Raw genomic sequence first — 14,257 nt, forward strand, 5'->3', positions numbered from 1 at the left:
AAAATGACATACTACACATAATGTAATAACAAAGTTATGACTGACTTCTCATCAGAAAGTCCAGAAAACTACTGAACAACATTTTTCAAGTGCTGAAAGGAAAAGAATGCCAACTTAGAATTTTATATCTGATAAAAGGTATCCTTCAAGAACAAAAGTAAAACAAAGAGCTCTTCAGATGAAAATGAAGAGAACTAAGAGCCAGCACACCTACACTACAAGAAATGCCAGAGGAACTTGGACAGGCTGAAGGGCAGTGTAAGACTAAAGGTACTGTTCACAGTGGAGTAAGTGATGACTGAAAGAGTAAATATGTGAGCAAATATAACTGCCTATTCTTCTTGATTTCAGTGATAGTACTATAAATCATATCATGATGTGACAACCATAAAAAGAACAGGGAATAGTAAATAAACCAGATTTGCAAGGTGCTTGTATTTTATATAAAGTGCTACAAAACATTTAAAACACACTAAAGAACTCTACAGAGCAGGAACAATATGGAAAAAAGTAGATCTGCTACTCAAATTTTGTTTCCTCTTATCTTATAACCCAAATTCTATTTAAATAAGTTTATATGAATCATGAACATTATTTCATATACACAAGAAGTTCTAAACTGTATATATATATGAGACTGATGCAGAAAACTCAAGTGCTTAGAGGGGGACCTTTTCACTTTTAGAAATATTTATCAGAGATGGCAAAATATTAAGTGCTAGAAATAAAGAGATAAATATCCACCATACAATCTCAGGGTTAGGGTTAGGTTTAGGGTTTAGTGGTTGGGGTTAGGATTAGGGTAGTAAAGAAAGTTGATATGCAAACAATAATAGTCCAATGTGTTATAAAGCAGTAATAAAATAACCCTCAGAACACACCAAAACAAACTTCAAAATGTTTATTTTAAAATGGTCAAATTTTCATTTTAGTAAACAAGTATTATCATGTGCCAGGTATTGTTCTAAGTTTGTTATGTATATTAACTTATGATAATGTTATGAAGTTGATATTACTCCATTTTGTAAAAAAAAAAAAAAAAAAGACATTAAGGCACAGAGACGTTACATAATTTAAGAGGCTCAGTTCAGTTCAGTTCAGTCGCTCAGTCATGTCTGACTTTTTGCGACCCCATGGACTGTAGCACGCCAGGCTTCCCTGTCCATCACCAACTCCTAGATCTTGCTAAAATTCATGTCCATCCAGTTGGTGATGCCATTCAACCTTCTCATCCTCTGTTTTCTCCTTCTCCTCCTGCCTTTAATCTTTCCCAGCATCAGGGTCTTTAAATGAATCAGTTCTTCACATCAGGTGGCTAAAGTATTGGAGTCTCAGCTTCAGCATCAGTCCTTCCTGTGAATATTCATGATTAATTCACTTTAGGATAGACTGGTTGAATCTCCTTACAGTCCAAGGGACTCTCAAGAGTCTTCCCCAACACCACAGTTCAAAAGCATCAGTTCTTCTGTGCTTAGCTTTCTTTATAGTCCAACTCTCACATCCATACATGACTATAGGAAAATCCATAGCTTTAACTACACAGATCTTTTTCAGCAAAGTAATGTCTCTGCTTTTTAATATGCTATCTAAGTTGGTCATAGCTTTTCTTCCAAGGAGCAGGCATCTTTTAATTTCATGGCTGCAGTCACCATCTGCAGTGATTTTAGAGACCAAGAGAATAAAGCCTGTCACTGTTTCTATTGTTTCCCCATCTATCTGCTATGAAGTGATGGGACCTGATGCCATGATCTTCGTTTTTTGGATGTTTAAAGTCAGCTTTTTCACTCTCCTCTTTCACCTTCATCAAGAGGCTATTTAGTACCTCTTCACTTTCTGCCATAAAGGTGGTGTCATCTGCATATCTGAAGTTATTAATATTTCTCCTGGCAATCTTGATTCCACTTGTGCTTCATCCAGACTGGCATTTCACATGACATACTCTGCATGTAAGTTAAATACACAAGGTGACAATATACAGCCTTGACAGACTCCTTTCTCAATTTGGAACCAGTCCATTGTTTCATGTCTGATTCTAACTGTTGCTTCTTGACCTTCATACAGGTTTCTCAGGAAGTGGGCAAGGTGATCTGGTATTCCCATTCTTTAAGAATTTTCCACAGTTTAGTAGATGTTTTTCTAACTCTCTTGCTTTTTCTATGATCCAACAGATGTTTGCAACTTGATCTCTGGTTTCTCTGCCTTTTCTAAATACATTTTGAACATCCAGAAGTTCTCAGTTCACATATTGCTGAAGCCTAGCTTGGAGAATTTTGAGCATTACTCTGCTAGTATGTAAGATGAGTACAACTGTGCGGTAGTTTGAACATCCTTTGGCATTGCCTTTCTTTGGGATTGGAATGAAAACTGACCTTTTCCAGTTCTGTGGCCACTGCTGAGTTTTCCAAATTTCCTGGCATACTGAGTGCAGCACTTCAGTGGGATCATCTTTTAGGATTTGAAACAGTTCAGCTGAAACACCATTACCTCCACTAGTTTTGTTCGTAGTCGTGTTTCTTAAAGTCCACTTGATTTCACACTCCAGGATATCTGGCTCTAGGTGAGTGATCACACCAACAAGGTTATCTGGGTCATTATCTTTTTGGTATAGTTCTTCTGGGTATTCTTGCTACCTCTTCTTAATATCTTCTGCTTCTGTTAGGTCTGTCCTTTATTGTGCCCATCTTTGCATGAAATATTCCCGTGGTATCTCTAATTCTCTTGAAGAGATCTCTAGTCTTCCCCATTCTATTATTTTCCTCTATTTCTTTGCACTGATCACGTGCAAAGGCTTTCTTATCTCTCTTTGCTATTCTTTGAAACTCTGCATTCAGAACAGATCTTTACCATGACTGATAATTGGTTTGAAAACTTTAAGAAATGATTTTTGTTGTAAAATATAAGGTGAGATCAATTTACCACCTTCTCTTAAGATCAAAGTAGACTATATTATAGAAGATACGGAACCAGAGCAAACTTTCAAGACCAATGAAATCATTCTATAATGGAAAGAAAACTCTGTGGACACAAATATCCAAGAAGGAAGTGCACATCAAGATTTAATGTGACTACAGTGGTTTGAGACTTCATAATTCTCTCTACCGTTTGACTTTCCCTCTGAGGCCTCTCACATGTGACCATTGAGCCCACAATCAACAGTGGCTTTTTTTTTTCCTTCTACTCAAAGTTAAAACTGACCAAAGTTATTGGCTTTTTACTCTGCTAGAACAAACTATCTTATGTTTACATACTGGTTTAAATTGTTATTTATGTGCAAATTGTCAAAATGTAAATCAAATATAAATGTTCACACTTTAGAAAAAAAAGATTTAATGTGACTAAAGACAAAGTAACTCTCACTCTGGGGCAGTGCACAGAAGCAGCAGAATATTAGTAGATGCAACCATCTATCTTGAGACCTAGAGTTCCACAACTGCTAACCAATTTTAAAACTTTTTATAATGAAATAAAACTTTAAAAATTATGCTACTGAAAATACAAACTGCAGGAAACCCAAACAAATTCTATTTAATCACTAACTTATGCTTTGAAAGCTCCAATTAATGTATAACCATTTTTAAAGTCAAAGAATAATGACATCTTTCAAATTTTTAGTTTATAGAAATCTATAGCATTAGCTCTGAAGTATTGCCTTCTGCTGCTTAAACTTAGGAGGACTCAATTCATCTGTATCTAGAAATAATAAGAATGGCAAGATTATAAATCTACAGGATTATAAACTGTCAAATTACAAATCTGTTCAGAAAATAGACTGTGTTCAGGAAAAATCTTCTTATTTTCCCCTGACATCTATGAAAGCTTATAATTGCTTCTAAATTAATGGCTGGGTTTGAAATGCCAAAGTTAACCTCCCCAAAATATATACAGACAACCAACCACATTTACTCATAAAATTTTCCTACCTTTTTAATGTTCTTTGGATCAGAAATAGAGGAACCCCTATAAATTTTCATTGGGAGTCAGTTTCTGGCACCTATGGATTTCCCTTTCTTTTTTTCCAGCTCTGTTATCTTTCTTTCTTGTGGTATTTTATCCATGTTTTCTATGTGGTTATAGAAGGCAACCCTGGAGAAAGAAATGGCAACCCACTCCAGTACTCTTGCCTGGAAAATTCCATGGACGGAGAGTCTGGTAGACTACAGTCCATGTGGTCACAAAGAGTTGGATACGACTGAGCGACTTCACTTACTTACTTATAGAAGGCAAAGGGTCAGTCCACTACAATGCCAGAATAAAAGTCTTCACAAAGAATTTTTAAAACTGGCCTTACAATCTAATATTATTAATACAAATTGGTGAATTGATACTGTGGATACTCAACCTTTCCAGTCAGAAATTTCACTTTCTCTTTTAGGTAAATCACAACCTTCTTATGCTTCTGTCCTTTACCCCCACTCTGGAACAACAGGAACTTTAGTCATAGAGTATCTTTTTACAATATGACTAACTCTACTGTAGCAGTGCATAGAGTGTAGAAGGCTCCTGTAAAGTGATTCCAGAGACTGGAAAGAGAATAAGATCAATACAATGGATAGTATGATATCTTATCAGCACAGTATAACAGAAATAGCACAAGAATGAACCTTAAAAGCACTTCAGTTTTAATCACAATTTCCCACTGCACAGGTGACCTCAAGTAAGGTGTTTAACCTCCCTCATCCACAATCTCCTAATTATTTCTAAGAATACATCACTACCCACTTAGGGTTATTTTAAGATAACTCAATAGGAACTCAATAAATAATAGCTATTGTTATCTTAAAGAACATTTGTAAGTGTTTTCTAATTAAAAAAAATATTAACCATTATCCCTAGGAGACTAGACTAGAGAAAGCTATGATTCAGTTCAATCCTGTTTATTATCCTGTCTGTGATAAAGTAATGGTGCACCAAAATGGGAATTGAGTATTATTCAGTTATTTGGTTTTAGTTATTAAATAATTTATGTAGCACATATTTAACCCTACAGCATTTAAATTCCATCTTCATGTTCACAGAATTACCCTTTGCATAGTGGGTAGCTCAGTGAGAAGCAAAGGTTACCTGTGCAGGCTCTGCCAGTCAGATGTACTCCTGTTTTCTTCCCTTCTCCCTCACTGGACTTGGACTCAGGAGGCAACAGTGCAAAAGAAATGAAGCCTTTATGGAATGCATTCTGGTTGGAAGGGCAGCAGCACTCTTCCAAAATCCAAAGTCAACAGAAGAATTCTCTAATTCTACTACAACCTGAACAAAACTTTCTCTCATGATGATTGAATTCCCTCTGCTTTGAATTTATGCTCTCCAAACAATACATAAATTACAAATTTTGCTTTCTACATATCTTAACATCAGAAAGGGCAATAACAAGTGTTCTACACCCCAAAAAAGAAATAATCTAATCATAAATGAATGCACCAGGGCTCTAATTTTTTTCTAATATCTTATGAGTGTTGCATATATGTCGGCCACATGTAATCTGATCCTTTCTGGAAAAACTGGCAAGTCAAGTGTCAGAACACCCAAAATAAAAGCCAGATCCTAAACCATGGGTATAAGGGTTCATCCAGTAAGGTATAAATAATTGTGACACTTTCTGTGATTAATCATTCACTTAACATACATACACTGCTAACATAAACCACTACAAAGCCACACTACTCCACAGAAAACAGTAGGTTTATGCTTTCAATGGTGCTGGGCACAAAGTGTCTATCTGCTCCTCACATAGAGCGAAGATGCTATGCCTTCAACACCCAAAGATAGAGAAATGAAGGTAATATCTGAGAAGAGAGGAAGTTGGTTTTTCTAAGTTGAAAAGATTCACTCCCCTCCCCCCAAAGATTTTGTAAAGCCATCTCTACATGACAAGTTTCTACTGTATTAGACATTATTCTACTGAAAATATAAACACTCGATCTTTAGATCCTGATTCAAAATACCTATAAAATGACACCTTTGAGACAATTAGAGAAAGGGAATGTGAAATGGATAACCAGATATTATAAAATCTCTGTTATATTGAGGAGTATGATAATAGTATTATATAATTGGTTTTACCAGGTCCTTTTAAGGGATATACATACAGATGTTTAGAAGGGACATGACAATGTCAGAATTTGTACACAAAAGAAAAAGAAAAGCATTTATTACAAAATATTAGTCACTTTTAAATCTAGGGAGAAGCCATTATATTATCTTCTCTACTTTTATGTATGTCTATTATTTAATGTTACATTTGTTATTTATGTTTAAAATTTTTCATAGAAATTTAAATAAAAGGAATAAAACAGAATAAACCAAAGTTACCTTTTCCCAGTCAACTCAATCTGTCCTTTCTTATTGAAGACGAACTTGGAATCATTATATCCCCATCCATTCCATTTCATAACTTCTTGCCTAATAAGCAGAAAAATATATGAGATCTATGCTAAACATCTCAAAACTGAACAGTGCATCACTGACTATTAACTTTCACAATCATTTAATAGAAGACCTTATTCTACTAATATTATGTTGCCTTAAATAACACAAATATATTAAAAATGTCTGTGCATGAATATTTCTAAATATAGAATCACTGATGGTCAGCACCTGCTTCCTAAAGAGCTACAGCCACTAAATTTAATGCATAAAAAGGAAAAAGGAAGAAAGAAGAATGGAAAAAAATTTTTAAGAGTACACATATGCTTCATTCTGTACATGTTATTGAGTTTGCATTATATAATGGCCTATATGTAATTTCCTGTTCAAATTTCACTTGAACAGGAAACAAATTTCTGCATAAATTAGAAAAATCACATTTATCAATCTTCTGTTAGAATAAAAAATACCGATTTACAAAGTCATTTTCATCAAAATCAATGACTCACCCATCCAATTTTACACATTACAAAAGAATTAGACAGGCCTGGACCCATGTAGGACACAATAAGCAACCACATTGAAGTACTGTATCAGCATTAATATATATTTTAGCATGGTACCGTAGTACACTTGGGTCACTGAAATAAACTAATGGTGAATCTTCTTATTGCAAATTCAGCGATGCAGTTTATGATGAAAATAGCTGAAGAAAACTCTTGTCTATGAATAAAGTTACTTGCTTCATTAAAATTTCAAAATACATCACAGGAAAAAAATCTATGTGTGGTGATGAATGTTAACTAGATTTATTATGGTGATAAATTCACAATATATACAAATACTGAAACACTATGCTGTATACTTAAAACCAGTATAATGTTACATGTCAGCTTTACTTCAATTTTTTTAAAATTTCAAAATAAACAAAGATGTACTATTAAAGAGCATCCTAATTGTCCATAATTCTCAAGGAAGAAAATGACAGCTGACAAGCAAATCTTTTATTATAATCATAATTCTTTTCCTGATTCAAAGGCTTTTCAAACAAGTAGAATGCTAACACAATACAACAACCAAATACAGTCATTAATAGTGTATGAAATTCCTATCTGTACATAAAATTAAGAAAAGAAGCTAGGAATATGATCTTTAAAATTATAACTGCTATCAATAAAAACTATAGTCACTATACAAAAACAAACTGTTCAAAAACATATGCTTTGTTTTCAAAAACATCTTAAACAGTATCAAATCCAGATATTAGATTTGCAGATATGCCTGTTATAAACTACCACTCAATATTTTCTTCTTATTTCACAATTCTACCCCACAGTAGAGACAGGTTTTGCAAGACAGCTCTTGGAAAAAAATCTCTACAGAAAGAACTACTGTCATATGACTAATACACACTCATTTTCTTAAGTTTATACAATGTAAAAACAGATTAGGTAATCATTCACTTTGCCTTTTTTAATGATTGCATTCTCTTCACTTCTCTTCACTTTTATGAATATAACTTAGCTAGTATTTTTTATATTTCCATAAGAGAATGTGGAGATTTTAGCTACATCTTTACTTAATATTTTATAATGTGTGCATAAATTTTTATATATGAAATGATTATTTTATTAGTGAATTTAAACATCTGCCAGGAAATCATGCTATAAAATAGTAGTTTGGTATTACACAAAATAAATGCAAAAAGAGCAATATAGTCATTTTGCCTTGATATTACAATCACTAGCCATGGGAAATTATTTCACTACAGATCATGGATTTGGCATGTTTACACATCTTAACAATGAACATCATTTTCCTTAAAAATTATACTTAGAATTAAAAAAACTTATCCCCAGATGGCCTCAAAGTAAAAACTTAAATGTGATTACATGTGTTCACTCTTAACACTTCACAAGAAAAATTAATCGAGGTAAGCAGGAAATATCTGCTGCTGTATACTGAGAAATGAAGACATACTCAAGAGTCTGGAAATGAAATTCTCAGTTGGGTAATATCCTAAAGAACTTCCAAGCTTTCAACTATAGGCTAAGGTACCTTTTTCTCTTTTTTCATTTCAATCAGAAATTCTACCTATGATATAGGCGTACCATATTCATACCAATTTTTGGAGGCTTCCCAGAAGTTGAAATAAAGGCATTTGTAACGCATTTGTGCCAAAAAAAAAAAAAAAATACAAGCCTATGTTGCTAAAATACTATATAATTAAAATCTATGTTAGCTCAAAACCAATCTTCTATTATTTTCAAAGTATCCCACATGTTAAATAAAAAGTAGGCAAATTTCCTAGGCTTCTGGTTTTAAACTTTTACACACATGTCCTTTCAAATGATTAATATTTCTAAGACACTTACACACAACTATGATTACCTTAAACTTTAAAATAACTTCTTATGTAGAAGAATGTATTGAGAACACTGAAGGCCATTACAGTATTAACATTTTAAAAATTAAAGCAAAACTTTACATAGTCATAGAATTCAAAAACTACAAAGGTCCTTAGAAACTATCGAGTTCAACTGCCTATTTCTCAGATAAAGAAATGTGAGCCCCAAGGAACATACTCCAGGACAGACCACATCTTGGGTCACAAATCAAACTTTAGTAAATTTAAGAAAATTGAAATCATATCAAGCATCTTCTCTGACCACAACACTATGCAACTAGGTATCAAATACAAGAAAAAAACTGTAAGAAACACAAACACATGAAGATTAGACAACACATTTCTAAATAACCAACAGGTCCCTGAAGAGATCAAAAGGGAAATCAAAAAATTTCTAGAAACCAATGACAATGAAAACATGACAACTCAAAACCTATGGGATGCAGCAAAAGCAGTTCTAAGAAGGAGGTTTATAGCAATAAAATCCTACCTCAGGAAACAAGAAAAACATCGAATAAACAACCCAACTTTACACCTAAAACAACTGGAAAAAGAACAAAAAAACCCCCAAAATTTGTAGAAGGAAAGAAATTATAAAGATCTGAGCAGAAATAAATTAAAAAGAAATGAAAGAAACAATAGTAAAAATTAATAAAATTAAAGCTGGTTCTTTGAGGAGATAAACAAAATTGACAAGCCTTTAGCCAGACTCATCAAGAAAAAAAGAGAGAAGAATCAAATCAACAAAATTAGAAATGAAAAAGGGGAGGTTACAATGGACAATGGAGAAATACAAAGGGTTATAAGAGACTATTATGAACAATATGGCAATAAAATGGATAACCTGGAAGAAATGGACAGAGTCTTAGAAAAGTTCAATCTTAGAAAAGTTGGAACTTGAACTTAGAAAAGTTCAAGACTGAACCAGGAAGAAACAGAAATTATGAACAACCCAATTACAAGCACTGAAATTGAAGCTGTGATAAAAAATCTCCCAAAAACCAAAAGCCCAAGACCAGATGAATTCACAGGAGAATTCTATCAAACACTTAGAGAGAGCTAAAAAACATCTATTTCTGATTTATTGACTATGCCAAAGCCTTTGACTGTGTGGATCACAATAAACTGGGAAATTCTGAAAGAGATGGGAATACCAGATCACCTGATCTGCCTCTTGAGAAACCTATATGCAGGTCAGGAAACAACAGTTAGAAGTGGACATGGAACAACAGACTGGTTCCAAATAGGAAAAGGAGTATGTCAAGGCTGTATATTGTCACCCTGCTTATTTAACTTCTATGCAGAGTACATCATGAGAAACACTGGACTGGAAGAAGCACAAGCTGGAATCAAGATTGCAAGGAGAAATATCAATAACCTCAGATATGCAGATGACACCACCCTTATGGCAGAAAGTGAGGAGGAACTAAAAAGCCTCTTGATGAAAGTGAAAGCGGAGAGTGAAAAAGTTGGCTTAAAGCTCAACATTCAGAAAATGAAGATCATGGCATCTGGTCCCATCACTTCATGGGAAATAGATGGGGAAACAGTGGAAACAGTGGCTGACTTTATTTTTCGGGGCTCCAAAATCACTGCAGATGGTGATTGCAGCCATGAAATTAAAAGATGCTTACTCCTTGGAAGGAAAGTTATGACCAACCTAGATAGCATATTCAAAAGCAGAGACATTACTTTGCCAACAAAGGTCCGTCTAGTCAAGGCTATGGTTTTTCCAGTGGTCATATATGGATGTGAGAGTTGGACTGTGAAGAAAGCTGAGCGCTGAAGAATTGATGCTTTTGAACTGTGGTGTTGGAGAAGACTCTTGAGAGTCCCTTGGACTGCAAGATCCAACCAGTCCATTCTAAAGGAGACCAGTCCTGGGTGTTCATTCGAAGGACTGATGCTGAGGCTGAAACTCAAATATTTTGGTCACCTCATGCAAACAGCTGACTCATTGGAAAAGACCCTGATGATGGGAGGGACTAGGGGCAGGAGGAGAAGGGGACAACAGAGGATGACATGGCTGGATGGCATCACCAACTAGATGGACATGAGTTGTGGTAAATTCCAGGAGTTGTTGATGGACAGGGAGGCCTGGCTGTGCTGCGATTCATGGGGTCGCAAAGAGTCGGACACGAGTGAGCGACTGAACTGAACTCAATGCCTATCCTTCTAAAACTCTTTCAAAAAATTGCAGAGAAAGGAACACTTCCAAACTCATTCTACGAGGCCACCATCACCCTGATACCAAAACCAGACAAAGACAACACAAAAAAAGAAAACTACAGGCCAACATCACTGATGAACATACATGCAAAAATCCTCAACAAAATTTTAGCAAACAGAATTCAGCAACTCATCAGAAAGCTCATACACCATGATCAAGCTGGGTTTACTCCAGGAATGCAAAGATTCTTCAATATATGCAAATAAAGCAATATGATACACTATATTAACAAATTGAAAGATAAAAACTATATGATCATCTCACTAGATGCAGAAAAAGCCTTTGACAAAATTCAGCACCCATTTATGATTAAAATTCTTAAAAAAAATGGGCATAGAAGGAACCTCTCAACATAGGAAAGGCCATATATGATAAGACTACAGCAAACATTATTCTCAATGGTGAAACACTGAAAGCATTCCCCCTAAGATCAGGAACAAGACAAGGGTGTCCACTTTCACCACTATTATTCAACATAGTTCTAGAAGTCCTAGCTACAGCAATCAGAGAAGAAAAAGAAATAAAAGGAATCCATGTCAGAAAAGAAGAAGTCAAGTTCTCACTGTTTGCAGATGACATGATACTGTACACAGAAAACCCTAAAGATAGTATCAGAAAATTACTAGAGCTAATCAGTGACTTTAGCAAAGTTGTGGGATACAAAATCAATATTCAGAAATCATTTGCATTTCTATATACTAACAATGAAAAATCAGGAAAAGAAATTAAGGAATCAATCCCATTCACCACTGCAACAAAAAGAATTAAATATCTAGGAATAAACTTACCTAAGGAGACAAAAGAACTGTACACAGAAAATTATAAGACACTAATGAAAGAAATCAAAGATGACATAAACAGATGGAGAGATATGCCATGTTCCTGGGTAGGAAGAATCAATATTGTGAAAATGACTACACTACCAAATGCAATCTACAGATTCAATGCAATCCCTATCAAATTACCAATGGCATATTTCACAGAGCTAGAACAAAAAATTTCACAATTCATATGGAAACACAAAAGACCCCAAATAGCCAAAGCAGTCTTGAGAAAGAAGAATGGAGCTGGAGGAATCAAGCTGCCTGACTTCAGGTTATACTATAAAGCTACAGTCATCAAGACAGTATGGTACTGGCACAGAAACAGAAATATAGACCAATGGAACAAGATAGAAAGCTCAGAAATAAACCCATGCACCTCCGAGTACCTTATTTTTGACAAAGGAGGCAAGAATATACAATGAGGCAAAGACAGCCTCTTCAATAAATGATGCTGGGAAAACTGGACAGATACATTTAAAGGAATGAAATTAGAACACTTTCTAACACCAAACACAAAGATAAGCTCAAAATGGATTAAAGACCTAAATATAAGACCAGAAACTATAAAACTCTTAAGAGGAAAACACAGCCAGAACACTTGATGACATAAATCAAAGCAAGATCCTCAATGACCCACCTCCTAAAGTAACAGAAATAAAAACAAAAGTAAACAAGTGGGACCTGATTAAACTTAAAAGCTTTTGCACAGCAAAGGAAACTATAAGCAAGGTGAAAAGACAACCCTCAGAATGGGAGATAACAGCAAATGAACAACAGACGAAGGATTAATTTCCAAAATATACAAGCAGTTCATACAACTCAATGCCAGAAAAACAAACAACCCAATCAAAAAGTGGGAAAAAGACTTAGACTTTTTCCCAAAGACATACAGATGGCTAACAAACACAGGAAAAGATGCTCAAGATTGCTCATTATTAGAGAAATGCAAATCAAAACTACAATGGGTAATCACCTCACAACAGTCTGAACGGCCCTCCTTAAAAAATCTACAAACAATAAACGCTGGGAAGGGTGTGGAGGAAAGTGAACGCTCTTGCACTGTTGGTGGGAATGTAAATTGATACAGCCACTATGGAAGACGGTATGGAGACTCCTTTAAAAATTAGGAACAAAACCACCACTGCTGCTGCTGCTGCTGCTGCTGCTAAGTCGCTTCAGTTGCATCCAACTCTGTGCGACCCCATAGACGGCAGCCCACCAGGCTCCCCCGTCCCTGGGATTCTCCAGGCAAGAACACTGGAGTGGGTTGCCATTTCCTTCTCCAATGCATGAAAGTGAAGGGAAGGTGAAGTTGCTCAGTTGTGTCCGACTCTAGCAACCCCATGGACTACAGCCTACCAGGCTCCTCCATCCATGGGATTTTCTAAGCAAAAGTACTGGAGTGGGGCGCCATTGCCTTCTCTGAAAACCACCACATGACCCAGCAATCCCACTCCTAGGCATATACCCTGAGGAAACCAAAACTGAAAAAGACACATGTATCCCATTGTTCATTGTAGCTCTATTTACAACAGCTAGAACATGGAGGCAACCTAGATGCCCATTGACAGCTGAATGGATAAAGAAGCTGTGGTGCATACACACAATGGAATACTACTCAGCCATAAAAAGGACTGCATTTGATTCTGTTCTGATGAGGTGGATTAACCTAGAACCTATTATACAGAGTAAAGAGAGTCAGAAAGAGAAAGATAAATATTATATTCTAATGCACATATACAGAATCTAGAAAAATGGTACTGAAGAATTTATTTACAGGGCAGCAATGGAGAAACAGATATATGGACATGGGGAGAGGGTGAGATATATGGAAAGAGTAACATAGAAACTTACATTACCATATGTAAAATAGATAAGCAACGGGAATTTGCTTAATGGCTTGGGAAACTCAAACAGGGGCTCTGCATCAATCTAGAGGGGTGGGATGGGGCAGGAGATGGGAGGGACATTTAAAAGGGAGGGAACAAATGTATGCCTCTGGCTGATTCATGTTGAGGTTTGACAGAAAACAACAAAATTCTGTAAAGCAATTATCGTTCAATAAAAAAATAAACTTAAAGATAATGCGTGCCCAGAGAAGAGCTCATGATTACACAGCTAAGTTAACTGTGAGCACCAGAAAGTGAACTCTCAGTCCTGTCATGCTTCCTCTTCAGGCCTGTAACATTTGAAAACTACTAAGTCATGCTCTCAAGTAACCAAAATGGTTTAAAGAACCTCTTCATCACATTAACATTTTTCTAAATACTATTACATGTTAATATTATAGTCATTCTTCTGCATTTGACCTAAAGGAAAACATTTAAAAAATCAAGGAATCTGGTTGTATTAGTACACCCAACGACTTATAGTCTCTTTATCTGCTGGGATAATGAATTCTGCCATTCAGAATAATGACTCCAAAGCACTAAAAAA

At 35.3% G+C, this 14,257-nt stretch overlaps 1 protein-coding gene across 2 annotated transcripts in view; it reads right to left on the reverse strand.

Annotated features, from left to right (window-relative positions):
* Nucleotides 1-14,257, reverse strand: part of AGPS (alkylglycerone phosphate synthase) — a 127,107-nt gene that overhangs the window by 88,097 nt on the left and 24,753 nt on the right. For both annotated transcript variants that reach the window (XM_044933249.2, XM_006054504.4), the window contains exon 2: nt 6,307-6,396. In XM_044933249.2, coding sequence (XP_044789184.2) covers nt 6,307-6,396 — 90 coding nt within the window. The remainder of the gene's footprint in view (nt 1-6,306; nt 6,397-14,257) is intronic.

Source organism: Bubalus bubalis, chromosome 2 (assembly GCF_019923935.1).
Source record: "Bubalus bubalis isolate 160015118507 breed Murrah chromosome 2, NDDB_SH_1, whole genome shotgun sequence".
NCBI classification, from domain to species: domain Eukaryota; kingdom Metazoa; phylum Chordata; class Mammalia; order Artiodactyla; family Bovidae; genus Bubalus; species Bubalus bubalis.